This window comes from Oncorhynchus clarkii, chromosome 28 (genome assembly GCF_045791955.1).
Source record: "Oncorhynchus clarkii lewisi isolate Uvic-CL-2024 chromosome 28, UVic_Ocla_1.0, whole genome shotgun sequence".
In the NCBI taxonomy this organism is placed as follows: Eukaryota; Metazoa; Chordata; class Actinopteri; order Salmoniformes; family Salmonidae; genus Oncorhynchus; species Oncorhynchus clarkii.
Genome location: NC_092174.1, coordinates 14,975,098 through 14,997,969, shown reverse-complemented (window position 1 = coordinate 14,997,969; position 22,872 = coordinate 14,975,098). Strand labels below are relative to the sequence as shown.

At 42.5% G+C, this 22,872-nt stretch overlaps 1 protein-coding gene and 1 long non-coding RNA gene across 2 annotated transcripts; both read right to left on the bottom strand.

Annotated features, from left to right (window-relative positions):
- Positions 1-3,585: 3,585 nt before the first annotated feature.
- LOC139387265 (uncharacterized) lies at positions 3,586-4,964 on the bottom strand. Its single transcript, XR_011629145.1, has 3 exons — positions 4,920-4,964; positions 4,707-4,751; positions 3,586-3,846 (listed from the first exon to the last, which is right to left on the bottom strand). It is a non-coding gene; the product is annotated as an uncharacterized lncRNA (long non-coding RNA).
- Positions 4,965-5,026: 62 nt separating this feature from the next.
- LOC139386717 (aspartyl/asparaginyl beta-hydroxylase-like) lies at positions 5,027-22,780 on the bottom strand. The gene is made up of 7 exons (XM_071132550.1): positions 22,361-22,780; positions 21,046-21,201; positions 17,227-17,295; positions 9,001-9,078; positions 6,844-6,915; positions 5,733-6,710; positions 5,027-5,157 (listed from the first exon to the last, which is right to left on the bottom strand). Exons 1-7 carry the CDS (start codon positions 22,425-22,427, stop codon positions 5,027-5,029), a joined length of 1,551 nt encoding a protein of 516 aa, XP_070988651.1. The 5' UTR covers positions 22,428-22,780.
- Between the last annotated feature and the right edge of the window lie 92 nt (positions 22,781-22,872).

The window sequence follows — 22,872 nt, the reverse complement described above, 5'->3', positions numbered from 1 at the left end:
TCTGAGGGCAAAAGGAGGGCATAAAACTAAATATTAGGAAGGTGTTCCTACTGTGTGGTATATATAAAACACAAGCAAATCACATTGACAACACCGGACCTTTAAAGGGTACCTTAGTGAAGTGTTATCATGCATGGGATGGCGGACTAACTATGCCCATGTCAAGGTATTCCAATAAACAGTTACACAATGATAAACGACACCATGGTGTTGTCCCAAACCTTTATTGCAGCCCTCGAACAGAACATTTACAGCACGTGTCAAACTCATTCCACGGAGGGCTGAGTGTCTGCGGGTTTTCGCTCCTCCCTGGGTGTCTAGGTCCTCATTGAAAGAAAAAAAAAAACGAAAACCCGCAGACACTAGGTCCTGCATGGAATGAGTTCGACACCCCTGATTTATAGAAACTGTGACAGCCGTCCAACTCTGCATACAGAATGCATTTTCACAATCATTTAAAAACCTGTTAGCCTATACAGCTGGATACTATGTTTACCTCTATGTATAACATGTTTTTGTGTGTAAACCCCTGTTCATATGTGAACTGCAATAAAAAATAAACACTGAGATTGTAGTGATGTTTTCGGTTACTGCTGGTTGTGGAATGTCTTTCCCTTGGAGTACAGTCCATTCTGAGCAGAAGAGCCTCAACTGTCACATATGGCTTTGAAAAAAGTGAAGCACTTTTTATTTATTTAAATTTTCATAATTAAAAAGGTCTGATCCTAAAAAAGTGTATTTTTATTTAAAAATCTAGAACAGATCTATCTTGTAAAGTTTTGTATAATGTAAAATTAACGCCACATTAAAAATTCACATTGACTTCAAGTGTTAGGTAATAGAAAAAGACCCACTAGTGTTATAGAAAAAAGACAAAATAAGTCCTAAGAACTAGATTGCAACTACTTGTTTTCGTGTACATCGAAACAAACCGTTATTTGGTTTCCTCAGAGAAGATTTGCATTGCAGCATTCCCTACAGTCCATCACCTTATCACCATTATATCATCCGGCAGGCCCCCTATTACCACAATGTACAGAAAACTTCTACAATGGAAAAATGTCAAACAAAAACGCACTCATCTGAATTCACAGAAACATTACATCGTTGGAGGAACACAAACTAAGCACATGACTGAGTTTCCTTGAAAAAAATTAAATCATTTTTCTTTTTCTTCACCGTACAGCCTTAAGTTCAAAGCATAAGCTAGCATCATCCTTGTAGTAAAAACAAACCACGACAACATCAATATTAAATACTAGCACAAGTCGAGTTAGATGTCGCTAGGACAGAGTGAGCAGGTTACACTCAAGTTCCCTTCTAGATGCACAACAGTGTTTCTCTTTGAACGGTTGGTTTGGGGGGGTCACGCCCTGAAACACATGCAGAGGGACAAAAAGAGGTGGTCCGGGTGTCTGCTAAATCAGCAACAATTACAGACATTCAAAAACCTTTGTTCCAAATGAAGCACTTACCCTGGGCTTGAGCCAGTTAATATACAAGTGAAAGTGGAACTGTACATTTAGAGAGAAAGGGAACAAACGTTTATGAACATTACTGCCGCAGACTTTAAATATATATATATATATATATTTTTTTACAGTTTACGTGTACTGACTGATGAATTTTGAATAATCATGTTCCTGTTGGACCACGTGTGTGCGTGTGGAGAGCAGATCTATTGGAGGACCTGGGACACTGCACAGCAGCCTGTTTTATCAGGAGACTGGGTTGGGTCAGACCATTAACCCATAACAGCTACGCCCACACTGAGCTGCACCTAAGAGTTACTACCAGACTCTGAGACATGCCCTTCCTTCGTCTCCAGGTAAAAATCAGTTTTTCCCAGAACAAATGGCATATGCCAACATTTCTCCCATTTGGAGAGTTTACATCCAACCCAAATACAGTAAAAAAAAATTGTTTTAAAAGACCACAAAATAAATAAAATAGTAACAAAATGGACACAAGCCTGGCTTGGGGATAACTCATTGTGTTCCGTTAGATGTTCACCATTCTGGCTGGAGGTATGAGTAAGTCAAAAACACTTTCAGTATTAAAGAAGTAACAGTGAGAGCCAGGTACTAGGAGTTTGAACAAACAAAACTGAAATTGAAACGAGTCTCAAACGCATCTTAATGAGAACTACGGCTCATAGGATTGTTTTATAGACATACAGTCTATAAAATGCACACACGCAAACATACACTATATATACAAAAGTATGTGGACACCCCTTCAAATTAGTGGATTCAGCTATTTCAGCCACTGCCGTTGCTGGCAGGTTAATAAAAAATGAGCACAAAGCCATGCAATCTCCATAAACAAACATTGGAAGTAGAATGGTCTTACTGAACAGCTCAATGACTTTAAACGTGGCACCATCATAGGATGCCACCTTTCCAACAAGTCAGTCAAATTTCTGCCCTGCTAGAGCTGCCCCAGTCAACTGTACGTGCTGTCAGCACAATAACTGTTCGTCCGGAGCTTCATGAAATGGGTTTCCAAGGCCGAGCAGCCACATACAAGCCTAAGATCACCATACGCGATGACAAGCTTTGGCTGGAGTGGTGTAAAGCGGACCGCCATTGGACTCTGGAGCAGTGGAAAAACGTTCTCTGGAGTGATGAATCATGCTTCACCATCTGGCAGTCCAAAGGATGAATCTGGGTTTATTGGATGCCTGGAGAACGCTACCTGCCCCAATGCATAGTGCTAACTGTGAAGTTTGGTGGAGGAGGAATAATGGTCTGGGGCTGTTTTTATTGGTTCGGGCTAGGCTCCTTAGTTCCAGTGAAGGGAAATCATAATGGTACAGCATACAATGAAATTCTAGCAGATTCTGTGCTTTAACTTTGTGACAGCAGTTTGGGGAAGGCCCTTTCCTGTTTCAGTATGACAATGCCCCCATGCACAAAGCAAGGTCCATATAGAAATGGTTTGGCGAGATCAGTGTGGAACAACTTGACTGGCCTGTACAGAGCCCTGACCTCAACCCCATCGAAAACCTTTGGGATGAATTGGAACACCGACTGCGAGGCAGACCTAATCGCCCAACATCAGTGCTCAACCTCACAAATGTTCTTGTGGCTGAATGGAAGAATGTCCCCGCAGCAATGTTCCAACATCTAGTAGAAAAGCCTTCCCAGATGAGTGAAGTGGCGGCTGTTATAGCAGCAAAGGGGAGACCAACTCCATATTAATGCCCATGATTTTGGAATGATATGTTCGACGAGCAGGTGTTCACATACTTTTGGTCATGTAATGTACATCTATACACATTCTCAGTCATACACATATGGAAGCTCACACACTCACCCTACATCGCCAGACTTGTCTGTTCACCTGTCAGCATAACTTTGCCCTAGATATGCAACATCTTGACATGTAGACTCAATACATACTGGTAATACAAAACTGCAGCTTTGCATCTTCACATTTAACAAAAAACTGAACTCGGCTCAGACGTGAAGTTCTTTGACTAGCAACATGTACCTCTGCTTGCTATACACAGGAAATGGAAAACAAACTACATTCCATTAGCGAAAAGCTACCCTCCCATTATCTACCTACATCTGTAAGAGAAATTCATTGATACTTGTCATTATAAGAAAAAAAAAAGAAAAAAAAATATATAGGGTGAATGAAAAAAATCGAACAAGTTCTGGAAGTGAGAAAAACAAGTTTCTGGGTGTGCGAGTGAGAAATAGGAGAGAGTGTTGAAGGCCGTGATGGCGCTTTTCATTCTCTGGAGGTGGGAAAGCGCGGCTGCATGCGCTCAGTGGGATGCGATGTGGGCTGGTCCTCAATCAGTCTTACCGCGCTGAGACCGCAGGCTCTGCGTTTCTATGGAAAGAAGATACTGACCTCACTAAGTGACAGTGATGGAATTAAAAAGCAGTTACCATTCAATTTAATTCATAATACAATTACATCATGTAGAAAAAAACATTTTGACAACATAACACTTTACATGATTGATACATCATATAATAAAGAATTCACCACACAATCTAACAGACAAAAACAGGATGGAGGCCTTCTATTTCAGTTGTAGTCACATCACAAGTCATTTAACAAAAATCCTATCATATCAAGATATGGAAAATGCATGGAATGACTAGTTGACTAGTTAGTCGACTCCTGTGAGAGCCATTTCATAAGCTGTCTTTCATAAACCAGCCTCAAGGGGGAGCTATAGCATACTCTACAAATAGCTTCACTGGCCTTCATTACTCACCACAAGGGAGAGTTAAGTCTACCTACCTTGATAGGATTAATCCACAGACTACATGTGGTCTACACATATTAGAGCACACGCTACCTACTAATCACGTGTGTCCTCACTGGCATGGGCTTCAAAGTCAGGAATATCTTATTGTACGACATACAAAGAAAGACTGCCTATTTGTGTCTGCTGTGGATACATGCCCACAGGTCAGCTTCACTGAGAAAGCTGGGCTTCTTAGATGGCATGAAACCATACTGCTGGTTAATAGCCAAAGTGAAAACTATCTATTAAACAATGATTATGGACTAATTACAGTAGGCCTGCATTCGGCTGTGAAATGTCGATTCTATGAAATGAGGATTCTGAACTTGTTGAATGTCTGATTCTAAACTTCCTGCTGTGCAGTCATACAATCGAGTAAAAAGGAATGAGAAGATGCAATTGCGCTATGACAAGTTTTAAAATTAAAGTGTACCTGTTGGCTCATCTTCCATCTGTTCTTCTGCCTGGGAAAGCTCTTCTGTTGAAATGAAACAAGTCAAAGTTAGAATAAAAATGCTTCAACACACATGCTTTTTACTGGACATGCTTTCAGAGAACAGGGTCAATGACCACCATGAAAGCTTATGCAGGAGAACTGTTCATAGTAATAACATTGGACTAGAGTTAAAATAATCTTATCACCAACCTATCAACTCCTCCAGCTCATCTACTTCAGCTGCTTCCTCCGCAACAGAAAACCAGCAGTTGCAGTTAGTTAAAACGGAGAGAGAGTGGAGGTACACGTACATAAAATCACACTCGACACGTACCTGCAAACTCTTCCCGAAGAGCTTCCTCCTGTTGAGTTTCTTCTGACTCAGCTTCTGATTTGGCTTCTTCTGTTTGTTCTGAATCTTCTGCTGCTGTTTCTTCTACCAGCTCTTCTGTGGAGCAAAGGAACAAGTTGTATTAGAACACTGTTTTTCAAAAGACAATGAATGACAGCCTCACATTGAGAATTGACGAATTCATCCACAAAATGAGCAGAGAGACTTAAGTTTCAAGTTTTATTAGTCGTATGTACGGGATACGCATGGTATACATCATCCAACGATATGCTTACTTGCAGGTTCCTTCTCCACAATGCAAAAACAATAAGAAATAATACAAAATGAGGTGACATGAGCAACACAAAAAGCAGATAGGAGAGACAGAAAAGTGAGTGCCCTATCCACTACCCCAAGATTAGATGGGAAAGGGGCCACTGCCCGACCTCTCTACAAACATGTAGCTACTCTTATCAGAAAAGACAATGTGTGCATACACTTCTGCAATGCAGCACCTGGTGTTCAACTGTGCTCGTTTTAAACTGTGTGAAGACAAACACCTCATCAGCAAAAACCGAGCCTTGAGAGGATTTTCTTTCAATCATTTCTGGACCCAGATTAAGCCTACCCCTGGATTAAGCCTACCCCTGGACTAAAAACCTTTTGTTCTGTTCTGGATCATTTTTCCTTACCCTCCTCTGTTGCTGGCTCCTCCTCTGCCTCCTCCTCCTCCTCCTCAACTGGTGCAGCCTCTTCTTCTGCGGGGGCAGCCTCTTCCTCAACAGCGACTTCCTCCTCAACTGATGCAGCAACTTCCTCCTCAGCGGCCTCCTCCTCAACAGCTTCTTCTGTGGGAGAATCCACTTCCTCAACCGGGGCAGCCTCTTCAGCAACCTCCTCCTCAACTGGTGCGGCTTCCTCCTCAATGGCGGCGACTTCCTCCTCGACTTGGGCGGCTTCCTCTACCTTTTCAATGGGGGCAGCCTCCTCCTCCTCGACTGGGGCGGCCTCCTCCTCCTCGACTGGGGCGGCCTCCTCCTCCTCCTCGACTGGGGCGGCCTCCTCCTCCTCCTCGACTGGGGCGGCTTCCTCCTCCTCCTCGACTGGGGCGGCTTCCTCCTCCTCCTCGACTGGGGTGGCTTCCTCCTCCTCCTCGACTGGGGCGGCTTCCTCCTCCTCCTCGACTGGGGCGGCTTCCTCCTCCTCCTCGACTGGGGCGGCTTCCTCCTCCTCCTCGACTGGGGCGGCTTCTTCCTCCTCCTCGACTGGGGCGGCTTCTTCCTCCTCCTCGACTGGGGCGGCTTCTTCCTCCTCCTCGACTGGGGCGGCCTCCTCCTCCTCGACTGGGGCGACCTCCTCCTCCTCGACTGGGGCGACCTCCTCCTCCTCCGGAACCGCAGGATCTTCCTCAATGATTTCAGGCTCATCCACCTCAGGCTCTTCTTCCTCCAGAACCTCAGGCTCTTCCTCAATGATTTCAGGCTCATCCACCTCAGGCTCTTCTTCCTCCTCCAGAACCTCAGGCTCTTCCTCAATGATTTCAGGCTCATCCACCTCAGGCTCTTCTTCCTCCTCCAGAACCTCAGGCTCTTCCTCAATGATTTCAGGCTCATCCACCTCCGGCTCTTCTTCCTCCTCAACCACCTCAGGTTCTTCCACAACCTCAGGCTCTGTAAGGAAGTGAAAGCATTATAAAACTTAGCTGATAACTGAAAATGACACTGGGTGATACATGTCTATGATATTGGCTGACTTTTTCCTTTAAAAAATGACAATTTCAATGTCTTCTTCAAGCTTACAGACCTGGTAGGGGAGCAGCAACTTCCTCTGCTTCTGTGGCCTCGATCACTTCTTCAACAACGGGTTCTGGTGCGGCTAAAGCAAAGGGACGCAGGGAAAGAGATAAGGGGGGTAGAGGGGAACAGTTAAGACCATCTTGATCGCAGTTGATCCTTTTACTTAAACTACGGCCTTATCTGGCATACTTCATAATTTTCTTCTCGCACAGAACGTTCCAAATATCTTACGGCACATATAAGAAAGTGCACTAACTTTATGAGGTGACTTTCCATGGTGTGTCAATAATGAAAAAAAAAGCGTAAGCTCCTTCAAATATAGATTTCTAAACCATGGTAGGTACAGTGGGGCAAAAAAGTATTTAGTCAGCCACCAATTGTGCAAGTTCTCCCACTTAAAAAGATGAGAGAGTCCTGTAATTTTCATCATAGGTACACTTCAACTATGACAGACAAAATGAGGGAAAAAAATCCAGAAAATCACATTGTAGGATTTTTAATGAATTTATTTGCAAATTATGGTGGAAAATAAGTATTTTGTCTGTCATAGTTGAAGTGTACCTATGATGAAAATTACAGGACTCTTTTTAAGTGGGAGAACTTGCACAATTGGTGGCTGACTAAATACTTTTTTTGCCCCACTGTATATGTATGTAACATTACTTTGTATAATGTGACAACAGGTATTGGTGTCTTGTTGACCGTAGGTGTAAACATGTGGTGTACATGTCCTGCAGGTTTTACACAACAACTTGCGGCAAGACCAGCTTATCAGAGCCAATGGTTAAAAGGATAGAGAATGGCTCACGTATAGAGCCTACAGGTGGCAGACATGAAATCAATACAGTTTACATGTACGAGTTTAATGGTTAACTCTTGACTTAGATAGTCGTAGCAGCACCATGTGAGTGTCTGGTGGAGGACACAGTTCTACTAAGGGTAAAGGCTTCACAAAGACCCATTAAGGCCCACACATACTATGATTTTAGCCGTCTTACGCCACGACTCAGCTGTCCCGGGAAATGTCCACGTTGTGGGGAAAATTCTTAGGGCGTAAATAATTGGTCGGACATCCTGGCTCGTTCTGGGTGACAGGGTCTAGGTCTGCCGACTAAGTACCACCACGTGCGGTCGTAGGCGCCGACAAAGTTCTGTCAGTGTCTTTATCGTGTAGTGTGTGGCTGGTGTTTACGAGATGATCCTGGTGACTGACCAATAGGCACACAGAGTATGCACACCATAATATGATTGTGGATAGCCATATTCATGTCACGGTTAGATTTAAACATTGACGTGCTTTGCAAGGAGAACGATTTCCCTTAAACTTGTTTACATGACATCTGAAAATCAGGCCGCCTGACGGGATTTTGATAAACAAACAAAATCGGCAATCAAAATAAACGTTCTACCACAGCGACCGTGTTATTTTTTGGGACGTCTATTTGATTCCGAGTTCAGACAAAGTTTGGATGCAAAAACTATTTCTAAGATGCATACTTTCAGTTTTTCCCGAACTCATTCCACTCGCGCATAAGCATAGAGGGAGGCTTGCGCTGCTGGCACACGCTCAGATCAAACACACCGCTGCAGTTGACGTAGCCTACGTCGACTGACAGCCTCGCAAGCCAATCGCAGAATGTGACAAATGAACTGAAGCAAATCGTACAATCTGGCCAGGTTGACGTCAAGATTTTAAAAAATTCGGTAACGTCACACAGTGCGGCATCTAATAATCGTAAAAGACGGAATCCGACGTACATTGCGGGAAGGCCTTAACAGCTCGTGACGTTGTAGATGGATGCTGTTTCGTCTAGTCAAGCCCACAGTTCAAATTCAATGAGAATAGTGATGAATAACTTGCATGTTTAAGTAATTAGGATACTGCATAAACATCTAACAAAGGGATGTTGAATGGAATTGTAATGAAGAAATTAAGTAGTAGGCTATGTTTGAGTATTTCAAAAAAATAACCACTGGTCACATTCTACAGTGTAGAAGATGCCTTTGTTGTATCCAGTACGGTGCTACTGGAGCCTTCTCCTGTGTCTGTGGTTATAGTGTGCGTGTTTCATTACACACATTTCCTCTCATGACCTTTACCATCTACCACAGTTAAGGTGTGTGTGTGTGTGTGTGTACATGTGTAGACCAGCAGGAGTTCTACCTTCTTCCACAGGTGCTGCAGGAGCCTCCTCTGGTGCTGCATCTCTGGTAATGACGACGGTAGCCTTCTCTTTCAGCCCTGAGGGTTTTACAAGTGACGCAGGGGGATGAGGACGACATGGCAACAGCTCTTGTTCAGGAGAAGTGCCTTTTCAGAGGCTACAAATCTGTATAATGTATACTGTATTTGGCATAGTAATATTCATGTAAACTCAGCAAAAAAAAGAAATGTCCCTGTCTTTCAAAGATAATACGTAAAAATCCAAATAACTTCACAGATCAGCCTAGTTAAATAAAGGTAAAAAAAAATATATACACATTTTTTATGAACTTGCACCTGTGGAACGGTCGTTAAGACACTAACAGCTTACAGACAGTAGGCAATTAAGGTCACAGTTATGAAAACTTAGGACACTAAAGAGGCTTTTCTACTGACTCTGAAAAACACTAAAAGAAAGATGCCCAGAGTCCCTGCTCATCTGTGTGAACGTACCTTATGCATGCTGCAAGGTGGCATGAGGACTGCAGATGTGGCCAGGGAAATAAATTGAAATGTTTGTACTGTGAGACGCCTAAGACAGCGCTACAGGGAGACAGGACGGACAGCTGATCGTCCTCGCAGTGGCAGACCACGTGTAACAACACCTGCACAGGATCGGTACATCCGAACATCACACCTGCGGGACAGGTACAGGATGGCAACAACAACTGCCTGAGTTACACCAGGAACGCACAATCCCTCCATCAGTGCTCAGACTGTCCTCAATAGGCTGAGAGAGGCTGGACTGAGGGCTTGTAGGCCTGTTGTAAGGCAGGTCCTCACCAGACATCACCGGCAACAACGTTGCCTATGGGCACAAACCCACCGTTGCTGGACCAGACAGGACTGGCATAAAGTGCTCTTCACTGACGAGTCACGGTTTTGTCTCACCAGGGGTGATGGTCGGATTCGCGTTTATTGTTGAAGGAATGAGCGTTACACCGAGGCCTGTACTCTGGAGCGATTTGGAGGTGCAGGGTACGTCATGGTCTGGGGCGGTATGTCACAGCATCATCGGACTGAGCTTGTTGTCATTGCGGACAATCTCAACGCTGTGCGTTACAGGGAAGACATCCTCCTCCCTCATGTGGTACCCTTCCTGCAGGCTCATCCTGACATGACCCTCCAGCATAACAATGCCACCAGACATCCTGCTTGTTCTGTGCGTGATTTCCTGCAAGACAAGAATGTCAGTGTTCTGCCATGGCCAGCGAAGAGCCCGGATCTCAACCCCATTGAGCACGTCTGGGACCTGTTGGATCGGAGGGTGAGGGCTAGGGCCATTCCCCCAAGAAATGTCAGTTAACTTGCAGGTGCCTTGGTGGAAGAGTGGGGTAACATCTCAGAGCAAGAACTGGCAAATCTGGTGCAGTCCATGAGGAGGAGATGCACTGCAGTACTTAATGCAGCTGGTGACTTATTTTTGATTTTGACCCCCCCCTTGTTCAGGGACACATTATTCCATTTATGTTAGTCACGTCGGTGGAACTTGTTCAGTTTATGTCTCAGTTGTTATGTTCATACAAATATTTACACATGTTAAGTTTGCTGAAAATAAATGCAGTTGACAGTGAGAGGACGTTTCTTTTTTTTGCTGAGTTTATATGGCTAGAAACAATACAGTAATGTACATTGGGATTTAGGTCTAGGAGGTCATATGCATAAACTGTTAGAAATTAACATAATTAAAAACAATAATATAACATTGAAAGACTGATTTGGGTTTACATTTGCACTTAAACACTGAATTGGTATTGTGTTCTGATATGCTGTGAAAAGGTGAGGTCTGCAGTGCTAAGAGAGAGCAAGACAGGGGAGCAAAAGAAAAAAGGAAAGAGTATTCCAATAGAAACGACTGGGAGGGAATGCCCATTTAGGCACAATGTCTAACCCAAACCTTGTGGATGTATGCATACAATTGGCAATTTGTGTAACACCAAAACATCTTATTAAAAAGTATTAAAAAAACAGGAAACCTTCATGAATCCAGCTACTTTATTAACAAAGAACAAGCACATAGCTGATCCTTTCAAATCCACTTCTCCACCAAATGCAAAATAAATCTTTGTCTAATTCTACAAATATCTTGTCTAGCGACTTTAAATAAAGCTATATTTTCTGATGTAAATTAACACAAAACTAAACCACATGGGAAACTAAGCTTACAGCACCTTGCCATCCTCTTGGCGCCTTTCCTTGTCCAGTTCATACTTCTATAGAGGACAGCATTATGATTTTTACCACAAGCAGGAAGTGGCTAAAACACTATGCACTATACATTGCGGAAATGGCTGTCCTGCACAGTATGGGGATTCCTACTCCCATTCGCAGGGGTCTGTCACTGGAGACCTCTCACAGGTGGTGTTTCTCCTGAATCTTTTAACATCTGTGTCAGCAGAGGGAGTGAAAGATCATCAGTGCAGGTGTGAAGAGTTTAGCATCATTTCCGGACCCCCTTATCAGACATCTTGAGCTTTTTAGCAGCCGCTTTGGGGGACTCTTTATTTTTGGCATCTTTGGGGACCTCCACCCTCTTACCCTTCACCTCTTTCATTGACTTCTTGTCTGGCTTTGTCGCATTCTTCTTAGCTTTCTTGCCCTGCTCCTGTTTCTTATTTTCTCCCTCTTTCTTATTTTCTCCCTCCTTCTCTTTGTCTCTCCTAATCTTGCCCAAGGCCTTCTTAAACTCCCCCTTCTCTGGCTTGTCCTCCATCCTAGCTGCCGTTGCCACCTTAGCCTTCTTTGCCACCTCGTCCCTCGTCACCCCTAGGACCTTCTCCTTCTCCCTGGCCAGGATGTTCCTCACCTCGGCCAGCGCCATCTTGGCAATCTTTTTGGCCTCCAATCGCTCATGGATGATGGCCAGCTGCTGGTTCAGGGCCTCCCTCAGCTTCCAGCCCACGTCTTTGGTAAGAGGGTTTTCTGGGACACGAGAATACCATTTAGCGGCTTTGACAGTTTTTTCACTGCCAGGCTGCTAGGGCCACAACGCAAGCATATTGCTGACCACACTTCAAGCGTTTAGTAGGTTGCAAAGCACCCTGGGTAATTGGATTTGCTGACGGGGTATGTTAGGATAACAACAACTGGCATTTTGCTGCACTTTGGAAAGGTTTCGCTTTCCAGACAACATCTGTGGTCAAACACATTTTACTACACAGATGGGATTCAGTTGGTCCAACAGTTATATGATGTTGTCCAATATTACACTCAGCACACCACGCAATGATTTCATACCAAATACCTTATAACTACAAAAGGGGTAGTCAAATACAGCATGCGGCTAGAAACCAATTCATGATTGTATGTCAAGAAGCAATCCTATTTGTTCTACTAGTACACTTAAATTCAAAAGATCCCAATATGGTTATTAGAACTATGGTAAGCAAGATCTTCATAGCTCAAACTCTACTGCACACTGGAACCCACACTGTTCCTCATGCAATACCTTTTTTGGCTTTTCTCTTGGAAACATGTCCTGGATTTTCATCTGAGGTTTAGAAAAACAAATAGTTAAAATATGGATATAGTCTCAGTAAGACTGGTGTATCTGCTTGGTGCACAACCGCCAATAGGAACAGCCGAATCGCAGAGCTTGCCTATAGTAGGGGAGAGCAACCGTTACAACAGAACAAAACCAGGCTCAACCAATAACAGATGGAGGGAAGTCTTGTACCTCTCTCAGCTTTCATTGACACCCGTGGCAAGCTCACTCATGGATGGGGCTTAGATTTTCTCTCACAATCTAATAGTAAAGCCTTTGACATAGAGCTTTCGGGAGTATTGGTAGTAATAGTGCAGGCAGAATCTACTTGGGCCACCCCAAAAATTAACAAAACTAAAAACCAGCCAGACCTCAAACAGATTCTAAGTTACAGCCCCCCCCCCCCCCCCAAAAAAACTAAATGTGCATGTTGATAACATGGAAAAGCAGACAAAACGCTTCAACACATGTTGAGAGCATGGACTAGACTACAAAGCAATCTGGACATTCATCCACAACAAAGTACCTTTGGTCTCAGTAGCCGCCTCTTTTTTCTTGACCTTTGTTTTTGGAGATTCTGGTTCGATTAAGCTGGCTAAGAAGATAAAAAAAATAAAACTATGACCACCAACATAAATCAACACTAACCTAGCAATGTTCTATTTCAAAACTTTAGCAGAATATACAGGTTTCTTTAACTAGCAGACCTGCTTTCCATGAATGGAATGCCATGCATCCACGCATCTGAAAAGTGACATGTGGCCTAGTCGGCTACTTAGAGCTGCTTGAAGTTTTGCTCTCAGCAGAGAATTAAAAAAAGGGGAGCAGGTGAAGTACCTTTGTGTCTCGCTCTTTTCCGATCGGGTCGAGGTTCATCTGATATTTTTCAAAAGGAACATGGCATTAGAATCTAACAATGACCATTACTTACTGTGACCAATACTAATGAACACCAGGCAAAACTAATATCCAAAAATGACCACAACAAAATTTGACAACTCAAAACATGCCCATGCCAAACCCCAAAGGCGGACGGACAGATGCTACCATTCAGGGCTCTACGCTGACCATTTTTTACAAGGAGCATGTGCGCCTAAGTTGAAAAATGTAGGAACACACCAGGAAATTTGGGAGCACAATCCAAAATATTTTGAGGTAATAAAGCTAGAATCCTTCATTTTTCTAGGCGCACTGGTGCTCCTAAATACAATTCCAGGTCTTACAGCAAAATATTTAGGTGCAAAATACAAGTAAAATGGTCACACTGTGGACCCCTGCCACACATTCACGATTGCATTGTGTTTACCCATACCTCCTATTCTGATGGTTTTATTACATTACTTGTAAGAGTATGACTTGGAAATGATGACCATGTGAGTGTGACATTACTGTATAACTAATTTTACACTTTATCAATGCATTTGGAATCATATTTGTCAATGGTGCCAAAGACCAATCATCATCAAAGCCCAAACAATATATGGGTAGTTGCGATGGAAATATGTAAGATTAGTAAAGTTCATATTCAGTTTAGAGTGATTTAACAAAATGTTTAGCAAATGTATATAATTTTTCCCTTTCTGTAATACACATGATATCCAGTGTTCTGTTTTTAACACACTGGTTGGTCACATGTTATGGGTTAAACTCATATCTGTTGATAGTGATTGGAGGAGGACCGAGGACACTGATTATTATTGTATTCTGTGAAACAATGATTCTGTAGCAGCTGACAAAGTCACTGCCTTTTTAGTTTTTTACTTCCTACAAGCGTCTTGGGCTGGTGTTGTCTCCCTGTTGCAACTTGTATTAAACCAAATTGATTTATGATTGACTTTATCTGCGACTGCTCTTCTTTTGTTCACCTGGAAATACATTTTTACAGTTGTCCACAATCAAAAGGGGCGTCAAAGCACCATGTGTACAATGGCCATCCAGGAGTCACTGGTTGTGCGCATACTCCACCTGCCTCTTCGCCAGCCCCGACGACTTAAAAAGCAACATCAAGTCCTTCAGGGCTTGTTTGACAGGGTAATGCTAATAACCCAAAAGGCCACGCAACATGACCACACCTCACCAATTGGGTCACTTGTCTAGTTCTATTTTAAAATGGGCAGTTAAGTATGACATGACCCGCTTGAGCTGCGGCGACATAATCTACTACAGCCACTATGACTTATTTTCACACGAGAGCATGAATCTCACCAGTTCAACCTGTTCCTAGCTATACGGCCAATGCTTGGTCATTGTACTTGAGTACTAAGTCAAGCCTCTAAATGAGTGAAAGCCAATACGAAATCCGAATGGATTCCACCCAAAATCTTGCTCAGCAGGTTTATTGTATCTTTGACAGTGCCATTCCTTATACCTTTTGTGCCAGACATGTGTTTGCTAGTACTTACAAGAAACCTGTCTCTGTTTGCTTTCAATGTTGTCATAGACAACACATTTTTGACCATACATACCATTACAAATGACTGGAATTTATTGAGTTCCATCTATCGACCAGAATGTTTAGAGTTTGAAATCTAAACTAGCTGGGTAAGTCTCTTTAGGGCGAGTGGGAGTCAGCATTGACCCATTTCAGAGATCTGGGGTTCAGGTTATGATCTGCGTCTCAAAGCAGGTAAAAGGTCCACGGAGGGTGGAATTCGGTAAAAGTCCTTGAACTCCTAGTCGGGCTCAAAAAGCATGGAATCCTCCACATCAGGGAGCACGTTTTTCCAAAACCACCTCGGGCTAAGTATGCAACATCATATTTCCTAACCCTGTCCCAGGACGTCTAGAAAATTGGTTTAAGGAACAGTCGAAAGCTAGTTTCTCAAAGGGTTTGCTTTAACAAAAGTGGACAGCTAACAATAAATGATTAACACCTGTGCAGTGCTCCAGCAAGCCGGTCTCTAAATATCTTATGTGCAACGTTTCAACCCCCCAAAAATCTATACTTTACCATGCAAGGAAAAAAAAGCACATTCACAAAATAAAACACATAAACCTTAGCGAATAAATCATCTGAAAAACACGTTTTTAAATGTGTTTAACAAATGGATGACGAAGACAGGGATTGGGGACAAATAGCAGACCTGAATACGTTCAAAAACCAACAAACACAGAACATGAATAGTAATCCTAATAGGGACAACAGAAAAATAAACATGATAATGAGGGAATGCTTCACTGATAAAGAAAAATTATAATCTTCCACAAAACTTTCAATAAAGCAAAAACTTAAGACGAAAGGTCAAACTAAAGTAAAAAAGTATAAATATAATTCCTGCTAAGTGGATAAAAATGTGCGAACGTTAGGGCCCTAGGGCATGCAGTACTGTGGTTGGAAAAAAGAGAACCGATCTGTTACCCAAGTGCAGCTGTTCATTGCAGAAAATCGGGTGTTTGCAGTCTGTTAAGTGGAAATGCACATCATAGAAAAGCTGGCTGGCATTTCAAACTGCTGCAAAAATCCTAAAGGCATAGTCTTCGCCCCACCATCGAAAATCTTCAAAAAAAGACTTGAGGGGTCAACATCTACACGACTTAACCCTTCAAATTATTCTTCCAGGGAATGGTGATTTTTACGGAGTGTTTTTCAACAAACGCACCTCAAGCAATGGGAAACAAGTCTAAAGAAGCAACAAGTCAACTTGGGACTTCATGCCACGGGGGATATGGCTACTGGTTATGGTAAGCAAGGCCTACTGATTATGGAGGCCTAAGATCACACAACTCTTTCCCTGAACCCCATCAGTCTGAGAAGTGCCAGCACTTTCCTCCTCCGCCGCTTCATCCTCATCCTCAAACGGGTTTATGAGGCCATAGAGGAAGGTGAAGAAGCCTTGAAACCAATCGGAGCCCTCCTCCACTAACATATCCGGGACCTCCTCGAGGGAGTCCGACCTTTCCTGACTGCCATCTTTGGTCAGGCCTACGCAAACAGAGGGGAAAACAAGGAAAGGAGATAGGGAGGGAGAAAAAGAAAGAAGAGAAAAAGGGTGGTAGAGCAGGGGGAAAAAGGGAGGAAAGGAAAGGGTGGAAAGTTTTAAGCGAGGTCAGGCAGCGAGGGAAACTATGCAGGTCTAAGATTGCATGAAGCAGGGTTGGAGACTAAAGAGAGGAGAGAATAGCAATAGCATAGCCTAGAGGGGGGTGGGTGGGCGGGCATGCAGAGGGACTCTATAGAATCTATCACTAGCAGCAGGGACCACAGCTGTGCCAGACAGGCAGTGGTCTGGGTGACAAAGCAGAGCAGTAGTCTTTATGGCAGACAGCAGCAGAGTAGACCGAGTACCAGAACATGGAACCAACTCATTGGACCAAACACTCCTGAAGTAGGTTCTTCCCTTTTGATTAGAAAGAAATTAGCAACTTTAAGATCATATAACAAGTGACTTAGAGATGAGAGAGCACAGACGTCTTCGTTATGACTGAGTCATTCTTAAAGCATGCGGCAATAGGCCCTGGATGTTACGTCAGTGGAAGTGAAACGCAACAGTCAGTATGGAATCAAACTTCGAAACCCCTTTTCACAACATGCACATGCAGACGTTGTTGATTCATTGTCCAGTTTGGTAGAATTGACTAAAATAGTATCTTGTGGCAGAGATCGCTTAAACCAGTCAGTCATGCAAAAGAAAACCCAAATCAGTTATGTAATCACACAAACACACGTCAATAAATAACAATCCAGTTCAAATCGATGAACTTGCCTAGCAGTACTTTAGCATCCTCCACATCGAAGTCACCATCTCCATCAGCATCATAGGACGAAAGTTGACCTAGTAAAGTAATTGGAGTTAGTCTTTATCCCCGGGTCAGTGGGGGTTGGGTATGTATGGTGAAATGGGGGTGGGTTACTATACCCTACGCAATGAAAATAGCATAGGATGGGGGATATTAGCATTTAAATGATAATAACAAAAACAGTATGTTAATTGCTATCGTTCTTGGATGAGGATAATCATCACCGTTCATTTCCAGAAGTATTGCTATTTATTTCTACGATAAGCAATATTATCATGAGTAATTTTTTTAATGATCATATTAGCGTTTCTGGTAAATCTGGTTACATAATAAAGTAATAAAACATCACATCTGGGTTAACCCAGAAGTAAAATCTTGTGTAATTCGGTCAGCTGTGTGATAAACTTCCGGGTCTATGTGTGTTAGAAGTCTCCACCCTCGCAACATTCTCTGCATCTTGTGCCAATATCAGTTATGTTTAAGTCATGGTTCCAATAGTTCATATTTTTTTTTCCGAAGAGGTTGTCAGTTGGATATGCTCTCTGCAAGGTTTTGTTCATCTTACCCACCATATGAATATAATTTCCTGACTCAAATAGGGTTCCCTCAAGATTGCTCTCATGTCCAAAATATTACAAATCAACATTTTTAAGTTGCATGTATTTGAAAATATCTACATTGGCCAGTCCAAAATGGCTTTTTAATTGTGTTATGGAAATATACTTTCTTCCGATTACCAAGTAATTTACAGTTTCCAAGAATTGTTACATAGGGTTGTGTTTTTGGGAGTGATATTTGTTCTTGTTGAATCTGTTTCATCTTCTTCTTCCATACAACTATGAAGTTGTTAATGTTCTTTGGAAATATACATGTGAAAAGATTCTGGGGGTGAGCATGCGCATCTTCAGTAATTACCCATTGTTCCTCTTTAGTGCATTTAACAATATGTCTCAAGTAAAAGCCTTGGGTGGCGAGTTGATACAATTAAAACCACCCTCAGACTTGGGGAGATGTAAAACTTTCCTTTTTATTTTCCCATATAAAGTCTTATGGCAGAGTATACTTTTTGAAAGAATGCCTTCAGTGGGGTAATTGGTATACAGGCCAGGCACTTCTGTACGTGCTCAAGCTATTTTTTTTACAAACATTAACAAAGAGCAAACAATTGACGTAATGAAACAATAAATGCACACAAATTAGCAGGAGACAGAGGACATTCTGGAGAGAGATGTTTCTACTAGTGAGCCTTCTCCACACATACACCCCCTTCCCTTCTTGTGTCAACATTCTAAATTAGGGATGTAATTTATCAAAATACTAAGCTGTAGTGTAGACCACAACTCAATTATTTTAAATAGGCCGACAACAGAAAATGCATGTGAAACTTTAACGTTCACTGCCTGACAAGGCTTGTGCAGCAATAATGTGTCATTTTTAATATTTCGGATCCATTTGGGTCCGATACAGACCCGACCCAATTTGGATCCGATTCATCTGACATATTTTGGGTAGGATCTGGTCCACCTCGGATCCGAATCGGATACTAACTTTCAAAAGAAATAACAGGATCCTGTGAGCTGGGAATTTCACAGATCCAAGTCCGTTCGGATCTCAATTTCGGGATCCGAGAATAGCATGAGCCTACGCGCAGAATCTGCCAATGAGAGATTAGCTTTATAGTAACATGTTAGCATTTCAATATTTAAATGTTTTAATGATGAGCTACACATTTTTCGTTCTGAAACAAACCAACCTTTTTTTTGTTCTGTTCCTACCGGAAAAATAAAAAAGTCCTGAACCAATTCGAACAAAAATGTACATTAGCCTGACATTCAATTACTTCACCAATCAATGTGGATACAGGCGCTTGCTATGGAGCGTGCACGGTATAGGCCTAGTCATTTTGGCCTGGGTGCTATTGGCTGCGTAGCAATAGTTGTTTACAATGCGCAATAGACAATCAAGTATAGGGCGCTAGATGGGACTGAAATTTTGCGGGGAGAGAGCGAGAGTGGGTGGAGGAGGAGGATTGGCTTGAAGCACTGGGCATCTTATGACATGCATTATCGGAATTAGACCCACAGAATTACAGCTACAGAGGCTTCTACAGAGGAACTTTGAATGTCTTTCAACTTCTGAGAGTTGGACCAGAGCTAGCTAATTAACGAGCTTGTTAGTGCAGAATTAAAAACGTGTCTCAACTTGTAGTAGTTAATATATCCAATGTGAAACGTGATACTATATTATCCATAACTAGCACTGAAAAAGTGAATCCATTCTTCTCTAATTAAAAATCTTCTCAATTTCTGAACTATGCTTGTAATGTCAGCAGGTTACAGTAGCCTAAGCTTCGGAGGGGGAGAGGCAAGTTGCGCGCACACACACACACACAAGAGCGTGCAAAGATTTTCAGCTGGCAGGCAGACCCTGGAATAAGTTTGAGTGACAGAGTGAGGGCTTTGGCACATGCGAGTTGTTGCGTTTGTGGGACCCCCAAAAAATGCCCCGAACGTAAAAGAACGTTATTAACTGTTCCCTGAACCGGTTCCAACCTCTATCACAACATAGCCACACTGTCTTATTTAAATAAACATGACTAGCTCAGCATAAAAAAGCAAGGAAGCAATGATTCAAAATATTATTTTGCCAGTTTTGCATCATTAAACAAATACAGTGTGACTATTAAAAAAAGGTAAAATCTCTTTTATGACAAATGCAACTTAAAAATGTTGTATTTTCTCGTAATAAGAATTTAGTCAAAAGCAAGTGATTAGACGATATGTATGGGAAATAAATTGATTATTTTAATTGGGACTGGAGGGCGGGTGAGTCTCATGGTTATTTGGGGGCATGATCATGGGCGCAAATATCATACCTTGCATTGTCTCAGAGAGCTTAATGTGCAAGTCCTTTGCATTGGCTGCATGCAAGATTAAGACCAGACAAAAACATTCACATTGGAGAAATACAAATATTTGCAAGATTAATAAATGATTAACTATCAATTTGAGATCCAAACATGAGTTAGTAAACAGACATATTCAGATCCACACATTGAGCAAGTGCACACATGCACTATAGATAAAACTACGTCATGGTTGAGAAGTTGAAAGTTCAATGTTAAAATGCATCAAAGCACTCAGTATCACTTTGGGTTATTCCTCAATGGCATTCATGACTGTAGCAAAGGCTGAAGGTTCTACCAACTGACTGTGACAGACTGCTGTAGCTAGCAGGAAATGTAGCCTTGCTACAGTACTGTAGCATTTGTGTTTCCTGTTAAAAGGTTCAATGAAGCCGTTTTTATCTCAATATCAAATGGGTTCTGGGTTACAATTAAGTACCTTACTTTGATTTCTTTCAATTGAAATGGCCAAAAAGAAACAAAAACAGCTTCTTAGCAAAAAGCAATTTCTCAAGCAAGACTTTTGCTAGGACTGTCTGGGAGTGGCCTGAGTGAGGGACCTTATTGGAGGAACCTATTTGTAGGGATATGTAACCTGAAAACTAGCCATTATTGGCAGAGAGGAGGGCAAACTATTTATTGGTCTATTAACTTATACTGCCTGGTGATATCCCAAAACATGTCAGGCTGTCTTTTCAAACAGCTCTTACACTTATAGTGCATTATCATTTTCACAATATTATTACAATCTCAGTATGTGTGTGTGTGTGTGTGTGTGTGTGTGTGTGTGTGTGTGTATATATATATATATATATATATATATATATAACACAGGAAAATAAAATTTTTCACTGCACTGCTCCTTTAAGGTTTCACTTACCGATGACGCCTTGGTAGTCGACCAGGTCGAAGTAGACGACGGCCACAGAGGTCCAGACGCCCAGGAGGGCAAGAACCATGAACCAGGTGAAGAAGGAGCTTCCTCCTGCTACCTCAGGCTTCTTGCCATTCTTACTGGCCAGCTGGGCTTTGGCTTCTGTGATGGTGGGTGGGAGAGAGATGAGTCAGAGAGTCAGACCTGAAACTAATACTATACAGGATAAAGACATGTGTATACATGAGCCACACACAAATGCAATGTGTTCCATTTGAGGTGTAAAGTGGCCAAAATACAGGCCTAGGCCTAAATGTTCCAGAAATCAGAAAGCTTTTGTGGTTAAAAGAAGCTGGCGGCAAAGAGATATCTTGCGATAATACTCATGACTTAAGCCTTTTTTTGTTTTGTTTTGCAGTCAGAGATATAAAATGGGAAGTTAAATGGGTAAGAATGGAGAAAGCTCATAAGCCACTGACCACATTTTTGATACTTACAAAAAAAAAAAGTAGATAAAAATGTTGCCTATATATAGCATGAAAACCTAAGAATGCCACATTGCAAACCTCAAGAGGCCTGAACATAGGCCTAGAGCTTTCAAGTAACTGAACTCAGAATTCAGTATGGTCCCCAGAGAGGCAAAAAGACAAAAGCAGTGGAGTACTCATTCAGGTTTCTGTTGACACTGAACACAGAGCACTGTATGGGTAAAAACAACAGTATGTTCGAAGAGACGGCAGTGGAATAAAGAACAGGTGCAGAGTCTGCTAACCCAAAGCTAGGTCAAACCATTTCACACATACAGATCAAATTAACTGATATTCGTCACATGCTTCGTAATCAACAAGTGTAGGGTAACAGTGAAACGCTTACTGGACACCACATATAGACACACAGCACCTGCTTATGTCATTGACAGTTCTTTATATTTTTTTATATGTATAGTCCTAAAAAAAATCACCAAATGCCATCAGTCATAATCAATGCAGCCATTGGTCATTCGACTTCACTTTCATGCAAACCTCATCTACACACTACAGTTTGAGATTTTATTTCCAAAAGTTCAATAAAGTGGTCCTACATCTGCACCGAAACCAATCCAAAAACTAGGCACAATCCTATAACCTTATCGACAGAGCTGTGTCGTGCTCCACATCATCCCTCAGTTGAGTATAACAAACGCCCAGAAGTGCACCCCTCATAATAACAACGGTTTGTCCACCATCACCAAAAAAGGAACATTTCACGGGTCGAACCAATGTCTATAAAAGTAACCCTCATTCCGGAGAAGGCTGTTAACTGACGACATCGCTCCATCTACCTTCTGTGTGTTCGACAACCACCGCGGGTTCCAACACCGGGGTGGGCTTGACTATCGGCACTTCCATCCGTGCAGACCGTCCCTGACCCGTCCGAATGGGAAAAGCTTCAGTGAGTCTTATCTCCCTTATCCTTCCCCCAAACCCCTTTGCAACAGCTACCCTCCTCTATTTGTTCCAGGCAAACTCAGCAGGAACCCGATATGGGACCTGAACCGGCCAATAGGGCTATTTTTAGAGCTGTCTGCTTGTCCACCAGAAGACGTTCAGGCATTGAAATGGAGAGGCGGTGTTAACGCCATGCCAATGTGACATTACCCGGCATCTCTCAGGACAGAACCCCAGGGATTCAAAGGGTCATAAAAAAATGGCTGTCATTATTACCTTCCACCCCAGTAACAATAAAACAGCAACAGGCAGAGAAGGGGAGAGCTTCACTAAGTGAACTGGCTGACACTCATTCACACACTACCGTGTGGTGGAGCGGGCTGAGGGGGAGGGATTTAAAGGCTAC